Source organism: Schistocerca nitens, chromosome 8 (assembly GCF_023898315.1).
Source record: "Schistocerca nitens isolate TAMUIC-IGC-003100 chromosome 8, iqSchNite1.1, whole genome shotgun sequence".
Classification (NCBI taxonomy): domain Eukaryota; kingdom Metazoa; phylum Arthropoda; class Insecta; order Orthoptera; family Acrididae; genus Schistocerca; species Schistocerca nitens.
The window spans coordinates 416,710,297-416,729,327 of record NC_064621.1 but is presented as its reverse complement, the minus strand read 5'-3'; the positions used below and the strand labels follow the sequence as shown (position 1 = coordinate 416,729,327).

Below are 19,031 nucleotides of genomic sequence, written 5' to 3'. Positions count from 1 at the left end.
TCCTTCGATCCATTGTAGAACTCGGAAATCCACTCAGGGAATATTCGTTCACGTTTTTGTTGAACGCAGTTGGTTTTTATCATCCTGTATTAAAATATTTCCGTTTATCAATAGTGCAATTTATAAACAATGTTTTGTGAGCAGAATAAAATTTCCAATGGTAAACTTAACTGCTTTTTCGACGTTATTTTACCAGCTAACTAAAAATAGGAAAGCCTTGAACCCCTTCCACTAAATTTAGTTAGTATTAAGATTCGTTTACAGGGAGTGCAGTGGAGCTGACGCTGAAATCATAAAGTATTTGGTTATATCATCGCTAGTCTCACTGAACTCTTCTGAACTCTACATGTCATGTGTGGTCTGGCGTCTCCTTACCAGCAACAGGTCCCAGGTTCAAACTAGTCAGTTCCCTAAAAAACACGCTCAGAGCGTTGTTGCGCGAAAGTGGTAGGGAGATACGACTTAGAACCAACAGACACCACGCAGAATGTTAGAACAGGCAACAAACAGAACTGGTCTTTCAGGATGATCACACTGAAACTGGAACCAGTGATGGTGCAGTTGTGTCGAGAATGATTTCCAAAGTATGAAAAGCAGCTAAAACAAGATAAAACCTTTGTGTTCAGAAAAAAAGCAGTAATATCATATCCGGCCGGCCGGAGTAGCCGAGCGGTTCTAGGCGCTACAGTCTGGAACCGCGCGACCGCTACGGTCGCAGGTTCGAATCCTGCCTCGGGCATGGATGTGTGTGATGTCCTTAGGTTAGTTAGGTTTAAGTAGTTCTAAGTTCTAGGGGACTGATGACCTCAGAAGTTAAGTCCCATAGTGCTCAGAGCCATTTTGAATATCATATCCAAGTAGTAACTCGACACATTTAGCCTTGAGTAAGCTTAGAAGAACACTTGGCCGAGCACTGGATAGATAAGCATCTAGTAGAACAGATCGTGACGAGGGGGAACCTCCATGGTACACAGTATTTACTCTGATAAACCAAAACATTATGACCACTGTCCACCGCGACGCTGGATGCAGTCTCGTGGCGTTGAGGGCACGTGACGCGGTAACAAAAGTATTTAAGCGGAACAGACACGGACGGAAAATCACCCTAGCGAAGTTATGAGCTGAGAATGGGGAAATCCATCGCGATAAGCGACTTTGACAAGGGCAGATGATTATTACGCAGAGTCTGTGAACGAATGTCTCGAAAACGGCGAAGCTTGTCGAATGTTCACGTGCCACTGTCGCGATCACCTACGAAAGAGCTAGGACAGGAAATTTACCACTAACGCTAAATCCTTGGACGTCTACGACTCGTCACTAAGGTGGGGTTCGGAGACTTATCTGCTCTGTAAAGTAGTATAATGGTGATCTATGGCACCTCTGCCGAAAGAGAACAATGATGGTGCACGCACAAGTGTTTCGGAGCACAACGCTCATCGTACATTGTTGAATATGGAGCTCCGCAGCAGACTACCCCTATATGTTCGCATGTTGAGCCAACGACATCAAAAAATGGCTCTGAGCACTATGGGACATAACATCTGAGGTCATCAGTCCCCTAGAACTTAGAACTACTTAAACCTAACTAACCTAAGGACATCACACACATCCATGCCCGAGGCAGGATTAGAACCTGCGACAGTAGCAGTCGCGCGGTTCCGGACTGAAGCGCCTAGAACCGCTGGGCCAACGACATCATCAGTTACAATTGCAGTGAGCACAGGACCTCGGGACTGGTCAGTCGATCAATGGAAGCGTGTCGGTACCTCGAGTGAATCACGTTTTTGCTACAGTAGGTCGCTTATATTCTATACAAATGCCGTCATCGATGTGAACGTCGGCTCAAAACGTACAGCGCGCCAAGGATGCAGGCTGGTGGGAGCAGTATTACGTTGTGGGAGACATTCTCCTGCGTTTGCATGGGACGTGGTGTAGTAACCGAAGACACGCTGACAGCTGCGAACCACTTGCATCCCTTCATGCTTGATGGTTTCCCCGACGGCGATATCATCTATCAACAGTATACTTGTCTGTGTCTCGGAGCCAGAACCGTGATTTGAGGAGCATTATAGTGAACTCACGTTCACGTCTCGACGACCAAATTCGCCAGATGTAAACCTATCGAACACATCTGGGTCGCTATCAGCACCATTAGCGCGCACGCAAACCAGACGCCCGTTATTTACGCGAATTACATGACCTACGCGTATACATGTAATGCCATATACACTATGTGATCAAAAGTATCCGGACATCCCCAAAAACATACGTTTTTTTATATTAGGTGCATTATGCTGCCGTCTACCGCTAGGTACTCCATATCAGCTACCTCAGTAGTCATTAGATATCGTGAGAGAGCTGAATGGGGCGCTCCGCGGAACTCACAGACTTCGAACGTGGTCAGGTGATTGGGTATCACATGTGTCATACGTCTGTACGTGAGATTTCCACACTCCTAGGTCCACTGTTTCAAATGTAATAGTGAAGTGGAAACGAGAAGGGACACGTACAGCACAAAAGCGTACAGGCCGACCTCGTCTGTTGACTGACAGAGACCGCCGACAGTTGAAGAGGGTCGTAATGTGTAATTGGCAGACATCTATCCAGACAATCACACAGGAATTCCAAACTGCATAAGGATGTACTACAGTTAGGCGGGAGGTGAGAAAACTTTGATTTCATGGTCAAGCGGCTGCTCATAACCTACACATCACGCTGGTAAATGCCAAACGACGCCTCGCTTGATGTACGGAGAATAAACACTGGACAACTGAACAGTGGAAAAACGTTATGTGGAGTGACGAATCACGGTACACAATGGGGCCATCCGACGACAGTGTGTGGGTATGGCGAATGACCGGTGAACGTCATCTGCCGGCGTGTGTAGTACCAACAGTAAAACGCGGAGGCGGTGGCGTTTGGTGTAGTCTTATTTTTCATGGAGGGGGTTTGCAGCTCTCGTTGTTTTGCGTGGCACTATCACAGCACAGGCCTACATTGATGTTTTAAGCACCTTCTTGCTTCCCACTGTTGAAGAACAATTCGGGGATGGCGATTGAATCTTTCAACACGATCGAGCACCAGTTCATAGTGCATGGCCTGTGGCGGAGTGGTTACACTAAAATAACATCCCTGTAATGGACTGGCCTGCACAGAGTTCTGACCTCAATCCTTTAGAACACCTTTGGGACGTTTTGGAACGCCGACTTCCTGCAGGCCTCCCCGACCGACATCGATACCTCTCCTCAGTGCAGCACTCCGTGAAGAATGGGCTGTCATTCCCCAAGAAACCTTCCAGCACCTGATTGAAGGTATGCCAGCGAGAGTGGAAGCTGCTATGAAAGCTAAGGGTGGGCCAACACCATGCTGAATTCCAGCATCACCGATGGGGGACGCCACGAACTTGTAAGTCATTTTTAGCCAGGTGTCCGGATATTTTTGATCACATAGTGTTCCTCGACAAACCTACCAGTAAGTTGTCGGATCCCTGATACGCAAGATCAGAGATGTATGTCGTTCCAAAGACAGAGAAACAAGCTATTAAGCAGGTGATCATAATGCTTTGCTCACCAGTGTATATAGAAAATTCTAAAGGAAGAACAACTACAGATCTTTAAGTTTAAATCAAAGTATATGGCTGTAGAGAGAGAGATGCTAAATGAAACACTTTCAGCTGTCAAAGGAGCAGTGCGTAAAGCCTTCAAAGGAATGATCACATAGACTCCTCTGCAGTAAAGGAATTGACGGACCGTTTCATTTGTAGGTACTGGGATAATGCAGTCAGTCTACAAAGGAAATTCCTTACAATATACTCGTTCGACTCACCCAAGAATATTTCTCTAGTGTGCAGGACCCAACTAAATGAGACTGAAAGGGGATGCAGAAGGTATATAGAATGGCATCACAAAAGTTGATAAGTTTATTTAACACGGTCTCTCGTAATCCTACTTCCGAATCTCCAAGAACCAATGTTAAATGAGCGGTCTAGGAGTCCCTCAGAGGACAAGTTAAACTGCCTAAAAAGGCGATTAAGTGGTCATTTTTCCCATACATCATACGCGAATAAAAAGGGAAGAAAACCTAACATACAGAACAATGGGAAGTACACTCTGCCATGCACCTCACAATGGCTTGCAGAATATGGATGTAGAATTAGGAAGAGAGAAAGTGTGGGGCGGATGAGGTTGCATTCGAGATGATATTTCAATATTCTGTTAATAACGAAGGGCAGATTTGGGATAAACATCGCTTTTGTAGATTTGGAGAAGGTATTTTATAATGTAGAAACGAATGAAATGCTTTCTCTTGTTAGGCAGTGTAGCATCAGCTACAGGTATAGGACTGTAATCTATTCTATTTATGTGAATGTAAAGCAGAATTGAGAAATGAGCACGGATTAAATAGTACAGGTGGTCAAAATCAGTGGTGCTGTAAGGCAGGGTTGCTCATGGTAACTACTATATGATGTTGTGGTAATGTTGCCTACTGTCTGATGTCGTAATTGGGATGTGTGGTTGTACCGTCTGCTGTCTGATGTTGCGTTAATTAGCACGTATGATAGTATCACCTAATATATGCCGGTGAGGTGATGGTACATGTGGTAACGTTGCCTAATGTCTGATGTTGCAGTTATTGAGACGTGTGATCGTGTTGCAAAGTATATGATAGGGTGACTGTGCTGTGTTGTAGTGTTGTCTGTTGTCTGATGTTGTGGTAACTGGGAGGGTGGTAACGCTCCCTTCTGTATGATGTTGAAATTGTTGAGACAATGGGTAGGCTTTCTTACTAATTGATGTAGAACTGTGACGTGTGGTAGTGTTTCCTACAGACTGATGTGTTAGTGAGCTGGGACGTGCGGTAGTATGTCTTACTATATAGCGTTGGGGTGTGGCGGAAATGTTGCCGTGTTGTGTCAGAGTGGGTGGGACGTGTGGCGGCGTTCCTTACTGTATGATGTTGAAGTAGTTGCGGAGCTCGTCGTGGTCGCAGTGCTGCCAGTCGGCCTTGTAGCCCATGAGGACGGTGTTGGGCCGCAGCTTGCCCAGGCCAGAGGTCCGCATCAGCGTCTCGGTGCCCGTCTCGAAGTTGTCGCTGTCCACGACGTCGAAGAACGCCTTTATCTTGTGCTTGCGCAGCCACAGGTACGCTTTCCGTGACAGAGCATTGTGCACGCGCTGCGAATGCCTTCCCTGCAACAGACACAATACGCCTATATTCCTTCATTCCTTAAATGTCGCTCAACTGTCACATCTTAGTGACTGCAGATCTTCCACTGCAATCATCACCTGCGTGATCAAGATCCATGTTATTTTTACTTTGCTTGATACACTGACGACATGACAAAATAAGAAATAATTTAATGCTTATCAGATAAGGGAAGCGTGCTTGCAGTGCACACGATAAATGCAGAATATTGACGGCCGATAGAAGGAAACCTGACAGGGAAATGTACTAAGGACTGATAAGCTTTGTCGAGCCTATGCAGTCTTGACAAGTCTTCAGCAGCCCCTGTTAGCGTTGTGACACTTTCTTGGTAGTTTACTTTGCTAGTGAGTGCGCATCTCTAATTGGGCGTTTATCGCTCATTGAATCAAAATGGCTCTGAACACTATGGGACTTAACTTCTGAGGTCATCAGGCCCCTAGAACTTAGAACTACTTAAACATAACTAACCTAAGGACATCACGCACATCAATACCAGAGGCAGGATTCGAACCTGCGACCGTAGCGGTTCCAGATTGTAGCGCCTAGAACCGCTCGGCTACTCCGGCCGGCCTCTTTTTGAATCGAAATAGTCGATTGTGGAACGACGAATTTTGCGTCGTCAGACAGTGTGACACATCTCCTAAGCAAAATCTACAGTCGCAGGTTCGAATCCTGCCTCGGGCATGGATGTGTGTGATGTCAAATGGCTCTGAGCACTATGGGACTCAACTGCTGAGGTCATTAGTCCCCTAGAACTTAGAACTAGTTAAACCTAACTAACCTAAGGACATCACAAACATCCATGCCCGAGGCAGGATTCGAACCTGCGACCGTAGCGGTCTTGCGGCTCCAGACTGCAGCGCCTTTAACCGCACGGCCACTTCGGCCGGCTGTGTGATGTCCTTAGGTTAGTTAGGTTTAAGTAGTTCTAAGTTCTAGGCGACTGATGACCTTAGAAGTTAAGTCGCATAGTGCTCAGAGCCTTTAAGCAAAATCAGGTGATTTTTCGAAAATGTACGTTTCTCGGCGTGAGCCTCCGAGTTGTTGACCTTCAGCAAGTAGGAAAATACAAGAGATACAGAACAGCAGCATATTGCGTCGATGGATCGTTTAGTAAGCAAGAGAGCGTTACGAATGTGCTCGTCAAACTATAGTTGCAGACGCTTCCAGAGAGGCGTTGTGCATCTCGGAGTCGTTTACTACTAAAATTTCATGAGCAGAGCAAACAGATTTAAGTGATCAAAGAACAATTATGTGACAAAGAGCAGCGTTGTTCATACAAGAAGAGTCAGGCTACATATTACATCTTTTCACAAACACCTTCGCAATTAAAAGGAGAGAGGAAGAACTGTGGCAGGAATTCTGGGAAGAGGAGAGACAGGAAGAAGGACATAGCAGCTGCTGCCAAATATTAAGGAACGACTCCGACTCTCGCACTTTAAACCGAGCAAGGGATTGCTGCACTTCCTCACAGGTCATGGGCCGTACCCTGCATATCTTTGCCGGTTCGGGAAGAGGGCTACCCCTTCGTGCGACTGTGGTGCTGAAATTGGCACTCCGGACCACGTGATATACGACCGTCCCGTTTTCGACGACTTAGCAACCGATTTAAGACGCCAATTACGCAATACAGACACATACCATCTGATTAGAGACCCAACCACATTCAGGATCATCGAGAGTCTTACCAGCGAGGGGTATCGGCAAAGGTCCTGCAAGAATATCGTAGGGACAATCTATAAATCGTGATCAAAACTTGATAAACCCTCACCTATTCCATTCCGCCGGGGCGTGGACTGGCCGATCGCCGTGACGGTCGGAATCCGCCACGTCTTGGAGTAAGGGGAAAAAAATCCCGGATTCGACTTATGCACACCGATAATGACTCGTAGTAGGTAGGTAGTTTTTTTAGTAAACGGTAGGTACCGGACACCCTTTAACAGTACCTGCAGTGATTAAAAGGTTAAGGGCAACCCAGTTTCCAGGGGTTAGCTCGCTGGGCACGGTCACAAGATGGTGTTTCATAGATCATATGGCACATCTGTAACGCTGCAGGGGTAGCTTGTTAGGAGAAGATAAAGTAGAAGTTAGACTTACCCATAGCAAACAAACACTCTCACTTCCTGTAGCAAGGTAGAATGTAGAAAACTTGTAATTGTAATAATGCTGCAATGTTAATAACTGTATTGTTGTAATTAAGACCCACTAATGTATAAGATGGTGGGTTATTATGTATGAATATCATTGGTTGAATAAAGAATTTTCTGTTTAAAAAAATAAACTTGGGCAAAGAATCAGAGAAACTCATTCTTGCCACGTATCATTCACGATGAAATATGAGGTGGCTTGCAGAGTGTAGACATATATGATAGTGATTGCAGGTGAGAAAGGAAGGGAGAGCAGTGTTCTGACCCGTAGCATCAAGGAAAGCGCCAAGTCAAACATTTCCATGCGACATATATATCGCCATCAACAATGCCCTCATTCTTACATCGTTAAGATATTACGGAAAGTTTTGTACTTTAACCCTGGACTCAGATTTAGACACATTCACTGAGCACATGTCAGTAGATGAGCAGTGAGATATCTTTGGTGATGAGCACCAATGCAGGCTACTTACGCTGAGGATGTGTCTGTAGACTAGCAAAGAGATACCCTAGATGATGAACGCCACTGCGAGTCACTTACGCTGAGCATGTGCAAACAGATGACCAGTGAGATGCCGTTGGTGATGAGTACCATGCAGAACTCTTGCAATGAGCACGTGTCTGCAGACGAATAGTAAGAGCCTATGGTGATGAGCGCCAGTGCAGGCAACTTATGCTAAGCACGTGTAAACAGAGAAGCACCAAGATGCCAATGCAGGCTACTTACGCTAAGCAGTTTTCGACATTGAGCAGTGAGATGTCTGTGGCGATGAATAGCAGGAATGTTACTTACACTGCACGAGTCCACAGCAAGCAGCAATATGCCTTCAATGATAAGTGTCACACAAGTTACTTACACTGTGCACTTGGCCACATTGGGCAGCGTGATGTCTTTGGTGACGAGCGCCACTGTGGGCTAATTTACTGAGCACCTGTCCGCTGACAAACAGCGAGCTGGCTGTGGTAATGAGCGCTACGCAGGTTATGTTCACTGAGCAGGTGTCCACAGTGAACGGCGAGGTGCCTTTGCTGATTAACGATGCTGTGGGATTTTCACGCTTAGCACATGTCCGCCGACGAGCAGCGAGATGCGTTCGGTGATGAGCGCCGCTACGGGCTACTTACGCTGAGCACATGTCCGCAGACAAGCAGCGAGATGCCTTTGGTGATTAGTGCCGCGAAGTCGATGAGCGGCGGCCGTGTGCCGGGCATGCCCGCCAGCACCAGCAGCTGCGGCCGGAAGTTCTTCACGTGCTCCTCCACGTGGTTCAGCTCCAGCATCGCCTTCAGCGCAGAGTTGTAGCACTGCGCCTGTGTCGACGAGCCCCAGTTCACGTCTGCAACACACGACCGTTCAGCTGTGAGAGCCAGATCTAAATATTTCAACTACATTACTCGAAGAAGTCGTCCTTGTCCTACGACAGAGCTGGAATTTCTCTGTTCAGTCAGTTGTGTTAAGACCTCACTATACAGGGTGAATAATTTAATGCGAGACATAAAATAATGGAATGTTCACACTACAATGGGTTACTAAGTTCTCTGCAGTTGTAGTCAATATATCAACGTAATTCTCCAGTCTGATAACCACTTCATGTAGCCTACAGTTACAGGCAGAAACCATATGAAGTTGCAGCTTGACATTGCCCATGTACACAAAGTTCATATATACAAAGTAGAGCCGGCCGTGGTGGCCGAGCGGTTCTAGGCGCTACAGTCTGGAACCGCGCGACCGCTACGGTCACAGGTTCGAATCCTGCCTCGGGCCAGGGTGTGTGTGATGGCCGTAGGTTAGATAGGTTTAAGTAGTTCTAAGTTCTAGGGGACTGATGACCTCAGAAGTTAAGTCCCATAGTGCTCAGAGCCATTTGAACCATACAAAGTAGATTAACAGATCCCGGAAATCAGCAAGCTTATTTTAAAGTTATTTGTTTACTATTCTGTAAAATATTGCACCAGTCACAATGTAACCCCAGTGTGAATGGTAGGGGATGAATTAGTTGCTGTTTGTAAACAGCTGGAAATCGCCCTGGCTATTGGCAAACGATTGGAAACTGCTGCAGATGGCTGTGTTGGAAGAGTTAACGATAGTCATGAACTGGAAATCGCCATGAATGTTGGCAAGTGACTGAAAAATGCTGCAGATGGGTGTGATTGGTGGCTACGCATCCTCGTGAATCAGCGGTACCAAAGCTACCTCAAGTACCATGCTATCCTGTGGACGCTGTCTCCTCTCCAAGAAGTATGGGATCGAACACTGCTCCTCCACTTAGTTGTGAGTGGCGTGTCAGTGGTAGGTCTAGGCGCCTGTACATGGAAGACAGGGATGAAAGACAACTCAGTGTGTTACACTCATCCCCATAATTATCAAGTTCGAAATGCTCTCTTCCACCGAATCCGAAACTAAGCCAGTGAGATTCACTTCACCTGTTGGGAAAATTGATGTGTGTTGAGTCAAGATGACCCAAACGCATAGGGGCCATTAACCGTCGGCAGTTCATGCATGTGGCAAATAACGGTGAATGACAGTAAAGAATGGGAAAGGACACCGGCTTCAGTCACTGTGTATGGCTGTGGACCTCATTCAGTATGATGTAGAGGCTTTTCCGCCAGCCACTGGAGGAATGGGGGAGAAAAAAACTGCAGTTTGTGCCGCATACTGAAACAAATGATGTCAATCCTCTGCGCACCGAGGCCATACTTGGATAACTCAGCGACTGGCAGTGAAGGTTGAGAATATCACCCATATTCACAGAGTTTTAACGAAGCTTACACTTTGAAGCACTGACCCCAGAACTGATGGTGACACACCAGTTCTAAGTCGAGTGGAATGTATGAACCAGATACTTTGAAAGTTCTGCGGTAAGTCACTCTGTGATCTCCTTGACTTGTGCCATTTTTTTATAACTAAAGAGTCCCCTGAATGGGCCAGGTGTGCACTTTAGAGGCTATCTGTATGCGGGTTGCACATAAGAGCTTTTGAGATTATGTGACTCCCTATCCAAAGAAATGCCCCTTACAGTAAAGAGTGATTAACTGCCGAAGCATTCGCAACAAAGTATCAGAATTTCAAGCGCTCCTGAAAAGCAGTGGAGCTTAACTAATACTAGGTGCCGAGAGCTGGTTAAAATCCAAAATTGACGGCTGTGAATTTTTTTGAGAAAATTTAAGTGTATATCGAAATGATAGGCTAATGGTAAATGGAGGTGGTGTATTTGTTGCTGTAGAGAATATATTCAATTCGACCCAAACAGAAGTTTCAGCTACATATAAGATTGTTTGGGCAACACTTAATATCAAGGGTGGGCATAAAATTGTAATTGAATTCTTCTATCGATCACCAGACTCACTCCAGGTGTAACGGAAAATTTTAGAGAAAGGCTAAGTTCATTAGTACGTAAGTAATACTTTCATCATAACTAAAACAAAACTCTGTCCGTACATGCCTCGGAAGGCCCAACGATACCGACCGATCACTGTGTCATCCTCAACCCAAAGGCGTCACCGGATACGGATATGGAAGGGCATGTTATCAGCACACCGCTCTCCCGGCCGTTACCAGCTACTTCTCAGTCAAGTAGCACCTCAAATGACCTCACAAGGGCTGAGTGCAGCGGTTTGCCAACAGCGCTGGGCCGATCCGGGAGGTCACCCACCCAGGTGCTAGCCAGGCTCGACAGTGCTTAACTTCGATGATCCTTCGGCGATCTGATGGGACCGGGTGTTGCTACTACTTCAAGGCCGCTGGCATTTCATCATAAGAGAAAATTTTCATCATCCGACAATGAACTGGGAAAATTACACTTTTGTAAGTGGTAGGCCTGGCAGAACGTCCTACGGAATAGTACTAAATGCCGTCTACGAGAACTACCTAGAGCAGTTAGGTCGGAAGTCCACTCATGATAGAAATACATAAGATGTAATGGACACAAATACACATGCCCTCTTTGAGCATGTCCATATCGAAACTGGTATCAGTTGTAGCAGCTATGATTATCGAAGTACAAATGCCCACAGAAACAATGGGAGGATTTATATGTTACGCAAAATGGATAAAGAGGCAGTACCGTTGTATTCTGGAGAGGTACACTTAGAAGAATTTTGACTCAAGTTTAAAATATTACTTGCACGGTAGCTGTAAAACAAAGCATAACGCTATAGATTAACACCGAATGAAACACATTTGGCTGTGAAGAGAGCAATGCGTGAAGCTTTCAACGACTACCGTAGCAGAATATTATCGAGTCATCTCTCACAAAATCCAAAGAAATTCTGGCCTTATGTAGAGGCTGTCAGTGGTACCAAACTTAGCGCCGAGACTCTCTTGAAAGAGACAAAGAGAGAGACACATGCCCAATAGTTGGAAGAGATCCCTTACATCCATCTGCAAGAAGGGTAGCAGAAGTGATACACAGAACTACTGTCCAATATGTTTGGAATCCATTTGTTGTAGAATCTTAGAACATATTCGGACCTCTAACGTAATGATCGCGAACAGCATGTCCTCCACCATGCCAAACAGCACGGATTTCGAAAACATCGATCATGTTAAACGCAACCCGCAGCGAAACATGTGTGCTTGAAAAAAAGAATAAACTGCGATTGCTAAAGGTGGATCTTACCCAGAAACAAATTTAGTTTGAAGCAAACACGTACACAAGACTGAGTTTCAACCTCAAGATGAAGATACGAACTTTCACTTGTCTTACATAACATCCCGAAAGCGATGGAACAAGGTAGTCAGGAAGATGCAGTAGTTCTTGATTTCCGGAAACCATTTGACACTTTACTATACCCACTCTTATAATCGAAAGCGCGGTCGTCTGCGGTATCAAACGACATTTGTGATTGAACTGAAGATTTGTTGACAGGAAGGGCGCAGCGTGTTATCTTGGATGGAGAGACTTCGACAGATGTAGAAGCAACTGCAGGTGTGCCCCAAGAAAGTGTGTTGGGATCTTGTTATTAATTTTGTATATTAATGACCTTGCAGAAGATATTAATAGTAAACTGAGACTTTTCTGAAATGGTGCAGTTATCGGTAACGAAATAGTAGCTGAAAAAATATGTTGGTAATATTTCAAAGTGATGCGTAGATTGGCAATTTTCTTTAAAGCTTTGAGTTCCGTGCATCTCTGTCGTTCAAATCTGGCATTTATTTGCCCGAATCAGGCTGTGAACGCTTGGCTGTACTCACCAGTATATTGAGGATATAAAGAAAGATTTACATAGTGGATGAGACACGCGGAAAAGAATTACAGTATTTTGAAAGTGTTTGGGCTAACTGAAATGGTTGCCACGAAGAAAGCTTAGTGTTTAACATCCTATCAATGGTTGGGTCATCAGAGGTAAAGCTCTGCTCAGATTGGAGGAGAAGCTGGCCATAGGGAGCAATGCGGCGTTCAGCTTGAGCGACACTATGTGGCAATAAACTTTGAAATTAATGTGGTAAGAGACGAAGGCAAAATTCAAAGTCTAAGTGTTGTGATATATTTTAGTGTATGTATGTGTGTGCTTGTTCTGCAACTGAAACACAATATCAGATATGGTGGTACATAAGGAGTCACGACGTTCTGTCAACGAACTTGTCAAGGAGGACGGAGGAGAGGACAGAGGTACATGACACTCTTTTGCCCTTGAGGTGGGAAACTGTCCGTAAAAGGCGGAAGAATAAGCATTGATCAAAGGAGTGAGGGTACAGAGGGCAATAGAAATACTAAATTGAAGACACATAATGTGTATCCACTGGACATGTGGCCTCTAACTGAAAAAGTGTCATAATGATCTCTTAATTGTCTAAAGATTCCGGGTTAGTCCCCCATTCGGAACTACGGGAGGGGCCTGCCAAGGAGGTGGTAACCACAAGGAGAAGATTGTATAAGCAAAAGTCTATGAGTCGGATACTGGAGCGTGATAAGGAAGCCAGAAAATCTGAAAATAGGAAATACAAACACTCAGGAATCAATGAGCTGGAGAGAAGTTAGGGATTTATGGTCAGATGAACATAGCGTAATACCAACAGCAGCAGAAGATGGTATAATGGGAGTAGGATTCGTCATGAATAGGAACAGCAGAAACTGAGTTACTGTGATTAGTTCAGTGACAGGATTACTGTGAATAGAGTCGACAGCAGATCAACACCAACACTAGTAGTTCAGGTATACATATAGATGTGACAAGCATAAGATTAAGAGATAGGGAAAGTATATTAGGATATTGACTGAGTAATTCAGTATGTGAAGGGAGATGAAAACAATAACTATGAGTAATTATAACGCTGTAGTAGGGGAAGAAATAGACTTTGTTACAGGAGAATATGAGCTCTGTAGTAGGAATGAGAAAGGAGAAAGACTAGATGAGTTCTGCAATAAACTTTAGCTGGTAACAGCGAATACTCTGTTCAAAAACCACAACAGGAGGAGGTATACCAGGAAAAGGACAGTGAAATACAACCTAAGAGAACTGGTTTGTTTCTACACTTTTGTGGAAAGTAGGACTATCAGAAAAATTCTGAAGCACTACTTTGGGCCGTACCGCATCCTTCATCACTTGTAAGATGTCACACATGAAGTCGAGGATCATGACCCTTCACCAAGAAAATAAAGGAGTATAGACGTCGTCCGTGTCCTTCGTATGAAGCCCTACTACAATCCAGAAGTGGAGATCGACAATGGGAGGTTCAAGGAAACTGAAGACAGGCTCGCGAAGCTTCGGCGGGAAAAGCTACTTTCGATGCTCATCATAGCGGAGAGAACATAACAACAGCACCAGAGCACGATGATCTGTCAGAGCCGCCATATAGAAGACCACTGATAACATCTAGACACAGGGTGCTGTAGACCGCTCCAGACAGACCTTTTCAAACAGCGGCTTGCTGTTTCTCCAGCAGAAGGAGCAACACTATGAACTCTGGTGCATTAAGTGTATAGTATAGTGATTAGCGTCGCTAGCTGGAATACTGCAGGCACCAGGTCAAGCTGACCCCTACTAATTACTTCGCATTAATTATGTCTGGATAGTTCTTGAAATATATTAAGTTTGTAATCTTCATGTAATCTGGAATATTCGATGCTTTTGTAAATACCAGCATTCTGGAATATTCTATTTTTATAAATAGCAGCACTGTCAGTCGAGGTGGTCGGCTCAGTTCTGGCTGTACGTTGGTACTTGCAGTAAATATTATTTCCGTGAGAAGTATATCACTGACTACCGTACTTCCGGATTTGTACTTGAGTGTGGTTACGGCGTAACAATATCATCCTCACAACTCCGAAGAGAACAACTGCAGGTAAGTGCGAGAAGTAAAACACTATCAATCAATCAATCTCGAAGACTCCGTGTAACCTCGTACAGGGAATATTAGTTCATATATGTATGGAGTAAACGTCAGAGGACTCGTAATGTACCTGAAATTCGCAAGGAAGTAACAAGTATATGAGCAGCTCCAATCTTCACCCCAACTGTGAAACACTGTCTTTGTGAACTAAGTTTAATGGGGTGCGTAGCGGCTGAAAAACCTTTATTACCCAAAAAAGAAAAATAAGGTAAAAAGACTGCAATATAAACCGGAGCATGTGGTCCTAGGTGTTATTCAAGCAAGAATCCAAGTTCTACGTATTTGGAAGCCGTCATCGGATGTTTGTGCGTCGACGTCTTGGAGAACGTATGAGGAGTCTGTGTGACACCAATGGTGAAACATGGTGGATGATCGGTCATGGTGTGGGAATGTTTTCCAGGTGATAAAGTTGATGATCTAGAGAGAATTAATGGAACATTATGGAAGAAGGATATCATAGGATACTGATCAATAAAGTAGTTCCATCTGGCAAGATACTTTTTGGACGCGGGTCTGTTCTGCACTACGACAATGATGCCAAACATGTTTCTAAATTGTGCAAAGGGTATGTCAATAGAAAAGAGAAATTTGAGGAACTAACGTACGTGAGTTGGGCAAGTGAGTCACCTACCTTAAATCCTAGTAAACTGTTACGGGATGAACTTAACAGGGAGGTCAGAAAGCTGACATCATCCAATGTTGAAGGTCTATGGAGTAATTTACAGGCGTGTTGGACTGCAATTTCTGCCAAAACACTACAAAATCTTAACTCCAGAATGCCAGGACTGTGAGGAGCTGTTCTGATTGCACAATGTGGGTACTTTGAAGAAAAAAAAATGGTTCAAATGGCTCTGAGCACTATGGGACTTAATTGCTATGGTCATCAGTCCCCTAGAACTTAGAACTACTTAAACCTAACTAACCTAAGGACATCACACACATCCATGCCCGAGGCAGGATTCGAACCTGCGACCGTAGCGGTCACGCGGCTCCGGACTGTAGCGCCTAGAACCGCACGGCCACTCCGGCCGGCATACTTTGAAGAGGCTACAACCTAAATCATATTGCCTTGTATTTAAAGATATAGTGCGAAAATATTTATTTTGTTTGTCTATTTAGCTTTCTGATGTGGTTTTACATTGAAACATAGTATATGGTTTTATAATGAGTGATCGATAACTTTTGACTGGTAGTGTTCATACAAGAACCGTGAGGGAACATAAGAATTGAAGACCGAGATCAATACTGGGATTAAAAAGGTTGTAAGGCAGGGATCCAATCTTTCTCCCTCACTGCTCAATCTGTACATCGAGGAAGCATCGACGGGAAGAAAAGGAAGATTGATGAGTGGAATTAAATGTCAGGGAGAAAGGATAATAATGATAAGAACCGCTGATGACACAACTATCCTTATTCACATCGAGGAAGAATAATAGAGCGTACTGAACGGGATGAGGTGCTCTCAGGATATGGGTATAGAGTAAACCGAAGAAAGACGAAATTAATTAGGAAAAGCAGAAATGAGATTATTTATAAAGTTAATATAAAAACTGAGGGTCAAGAAGTAGACGAAGTCGTGGAATTCTTATACCTAGGAAGCAAAATACGGACGAAGCAAGGACAACATACAAAACAGACCAGCAGAGGTAAAAAGGGTGTTCCTGGGCAAAATGAATCCACAAGTATCTAACATGGGCCTTAATTTGAGGAAGAAATATCTGAGAATGTACGTCTGGTACACAGCATTTTATGAAAGCGATCATGTACTACGGTGAAGCTAGAAGAGAAGAGAATCGATGTTTGGTACTTTCAGAAGAACGTTGAAATGTAAGAAATGAGGAATACCTCGCAGAATCGACGGAGACTAATATATGTGAAAAAACTGACAAGAAGAAGAGACTGAATGGTAAACCGTGTTAAAAAGTCAGGAAATAATTCCATGGTAGTAGGCGGATCTGCAAGGGATAAAAACTGCAGGGTAAGATAAAGACTGGAATAGGTCCAGCACATAATTGAGGAAGTTACATCTAACTGTATCTGTGAGATGAAGAGGTTGGCAGAGGAGAGGAAGTTGTGGCAGGCCATGTCAAACCAGTCAGAGGACTGATGATCCAAAGAATTACAGGATTCTCAAGTTTGGAAAGTAACACTCAGGTGGTACAGCTCCAGCGGTTTTAATAACGTATGCTTAACCAAGATGCGGCGGCCTTCTGCAGTCAAATATGAAGTTCTACAGAAAGAGCACGCTTTAATCGACCAGTATCTGCAAAAGATTGACTGATAGCTAGTAAGACGTTTTATACTGCCTTGTTTGCCAATTGAAGCCAATTCGACTTCGCAGATTGGGACGTAGGTTTTGTTGGCAATTTTGAAATGCAGAATTACCTTGCGACCACGAGTAACAGAAAGATCGTGGCTGAGGCGAAATCTTAGTCTGAAGAGCAACGAGTTAATCGTTTAACGCACGGGAAGGATGTCATCGGACATAAAAGTTTGTAAAGCCACCGATATACCAAAAATGGAAGATGTAACAGCAAAATTAATCAGCGATTCAAGGTTGGTGAGTACCGGACGAGCGAGTTAGTTAGGTTTTCCTGTACTTAATATGATTTCGTTTTTTACTAGATAAACAGAGGTAATAATTACCCTTACGTTACTGAGGAAATCATGAGTGCAAGTATGTTAGAAATGTATTGGAAATGTAGCATTTGCAGTGTGAAACTCGAGGTTATACATTAGTCAATTGATTGAGATACATAAGAACTTAAATAAAATCTGAAGTGATCTTGGACTGACTATAGCAAGGTAAAATTTCCGAAAGGAAAAGCTAGCAGACTAGTGCATCTGAAAGAAATATTACTCGTGCAAGACACGATGTTTGTGAAGCTAGAGAAAGTACGCAAATATTTACAGTAGAATTTGCACTCCTGAGGAAACTGGAAATACGGAACAGAGGCAGAGTAATTTACAGTATCTACAAAAACCGGGTACGAATAACGGCAGAAAATTCAAGAAGGAAGAATTTATTTTAAAAAGGCTGCGGAATAAGCTTTCTGTCTGTCGTTTGAAATGGTCAACTTGTTTGACCAAGAAGAAATTTTAAAAAGTCGGAAAAAATCTAAACATGGATAAACGTGGCCGGGAAACAGACTCCCAGGTTAAATATCAGTGTGTGAAGAAGCTATATCCTTACGAGTCATTTTATTTACTTTTTTTTTAATTTTAGAAGTTTATTTCTTCTTTGGCTGCATACTGAGAATCGATAACCGAGCAGCAACAACTGGTAAGCCTTATTGTGCGGTAAAAATCTCTGCTTGCTGACAATGGTATGCGAATGATAATTATTGTTATCGTGTCACAGTCAGCTGGGCGTAAAACTTTTGTCGGGCAGCTGTTCGGCAGCGTTCTTGAGATACAGATGCATTTCCTCGTAAGTTTGGATATAACTGGGATAAAATTGAATCCAACTCAAGAATGTTCTCAGTCTGGTTATTTCCGCAGCGGTTCGTTTATATCTGAAATTTTAGTATGAAGGTGTTAGTTATGTAGAGGGTGGTTATTATTAAACTTCTTCTACTTGAACCAGCGTAGACGAAAAAAAATCGCAACACCAAGAAGGAGTTCTGTGACATAAACGAAAATTGATAGGCGTGTCTTAAAGAAGATGTTTTTCAGAATTCGTGCCAGTCGCGTAAGAGGGGCACTGGTAGCGGCACTTGGAGGATACAAATCAGGTTTGCTTCAAATACACGCTGCAATGATCGTGAACGTTACTTGCCTCTGAGATTGGATGTGGTGAATTGATGTCAGTCAAGACTGCCTTTAAGGCGATAAAGACGCCATTTTCAACACCTCACTGAAAGGGGTCGTGTAATAGGTCTGCGAGAAAATGTATGTTCCTTCTGTGATATTGTAGAAACATTTGCCAGGAATGTAGCCACTGTACATGATTGCTGGCAGCGGTGGCCAAGGGAATGTACGCTCGCAAGAAGATCGGGCTCCGGACAGCCATATGGCGATACCGCGAGAGAAGGCCATAGTGTTCGGCGTATGGTTCTGGTGCATCGTAGTGTACTGCAGCAGCAATTTGAGCAGCAACTGGCACGAACTGTTACAAATCGATTACTTCAAGGTCAGCTGCGGGCCAGACGCTCTGTAGAGTGGGGTCCACTGATCCTAAAACACTCCCATTTGTGAATTCAGTGATGTCAATGGAGAGCTCATTGGAGGGCAGGGTGGAGGTCTGTTGTGTTTTCTGAGGAAGGATAATTCTACCTCGGTACCAATGAAGGCCATGTATTGGTTAGAAGGGGGCAAGTTGAGGCCTTGCAACCATCCTGTCTGCG

The 19,031-nt window shown here is 44.1% G+C and overlaps 1 protein-coding gene across 1 annotated transcript in view; it reads right to left on the bottom strand.

Annotated features, from left to right (window-relative positions):
• LOC126198906 (bumetanide-sensitive sodium-(potassium)-chloride cotransporter-like) overlaps nt 1–19,031 on the bottom strand; it is a 553,300-nt gene that overhangs the window by 71,835 nt on the left and 462,434 nt on the right. Inside the window, exons 13-14 of the mRNA XM_049935533.1 lie at nt 8,478–8,689; nt 4,948–5,189 (exon numbers count right to left, since the gene is read on the bottom strand). Coding sequence (XP_049791490.1) covers nt 4,948–5,189; nt 8,478–8,689 — 454 coding nt within the window. The remainder of the gene's footprint in view (nt 1–4,947; nt 5,190–8,477; nt 8,690–19,031) is intronic.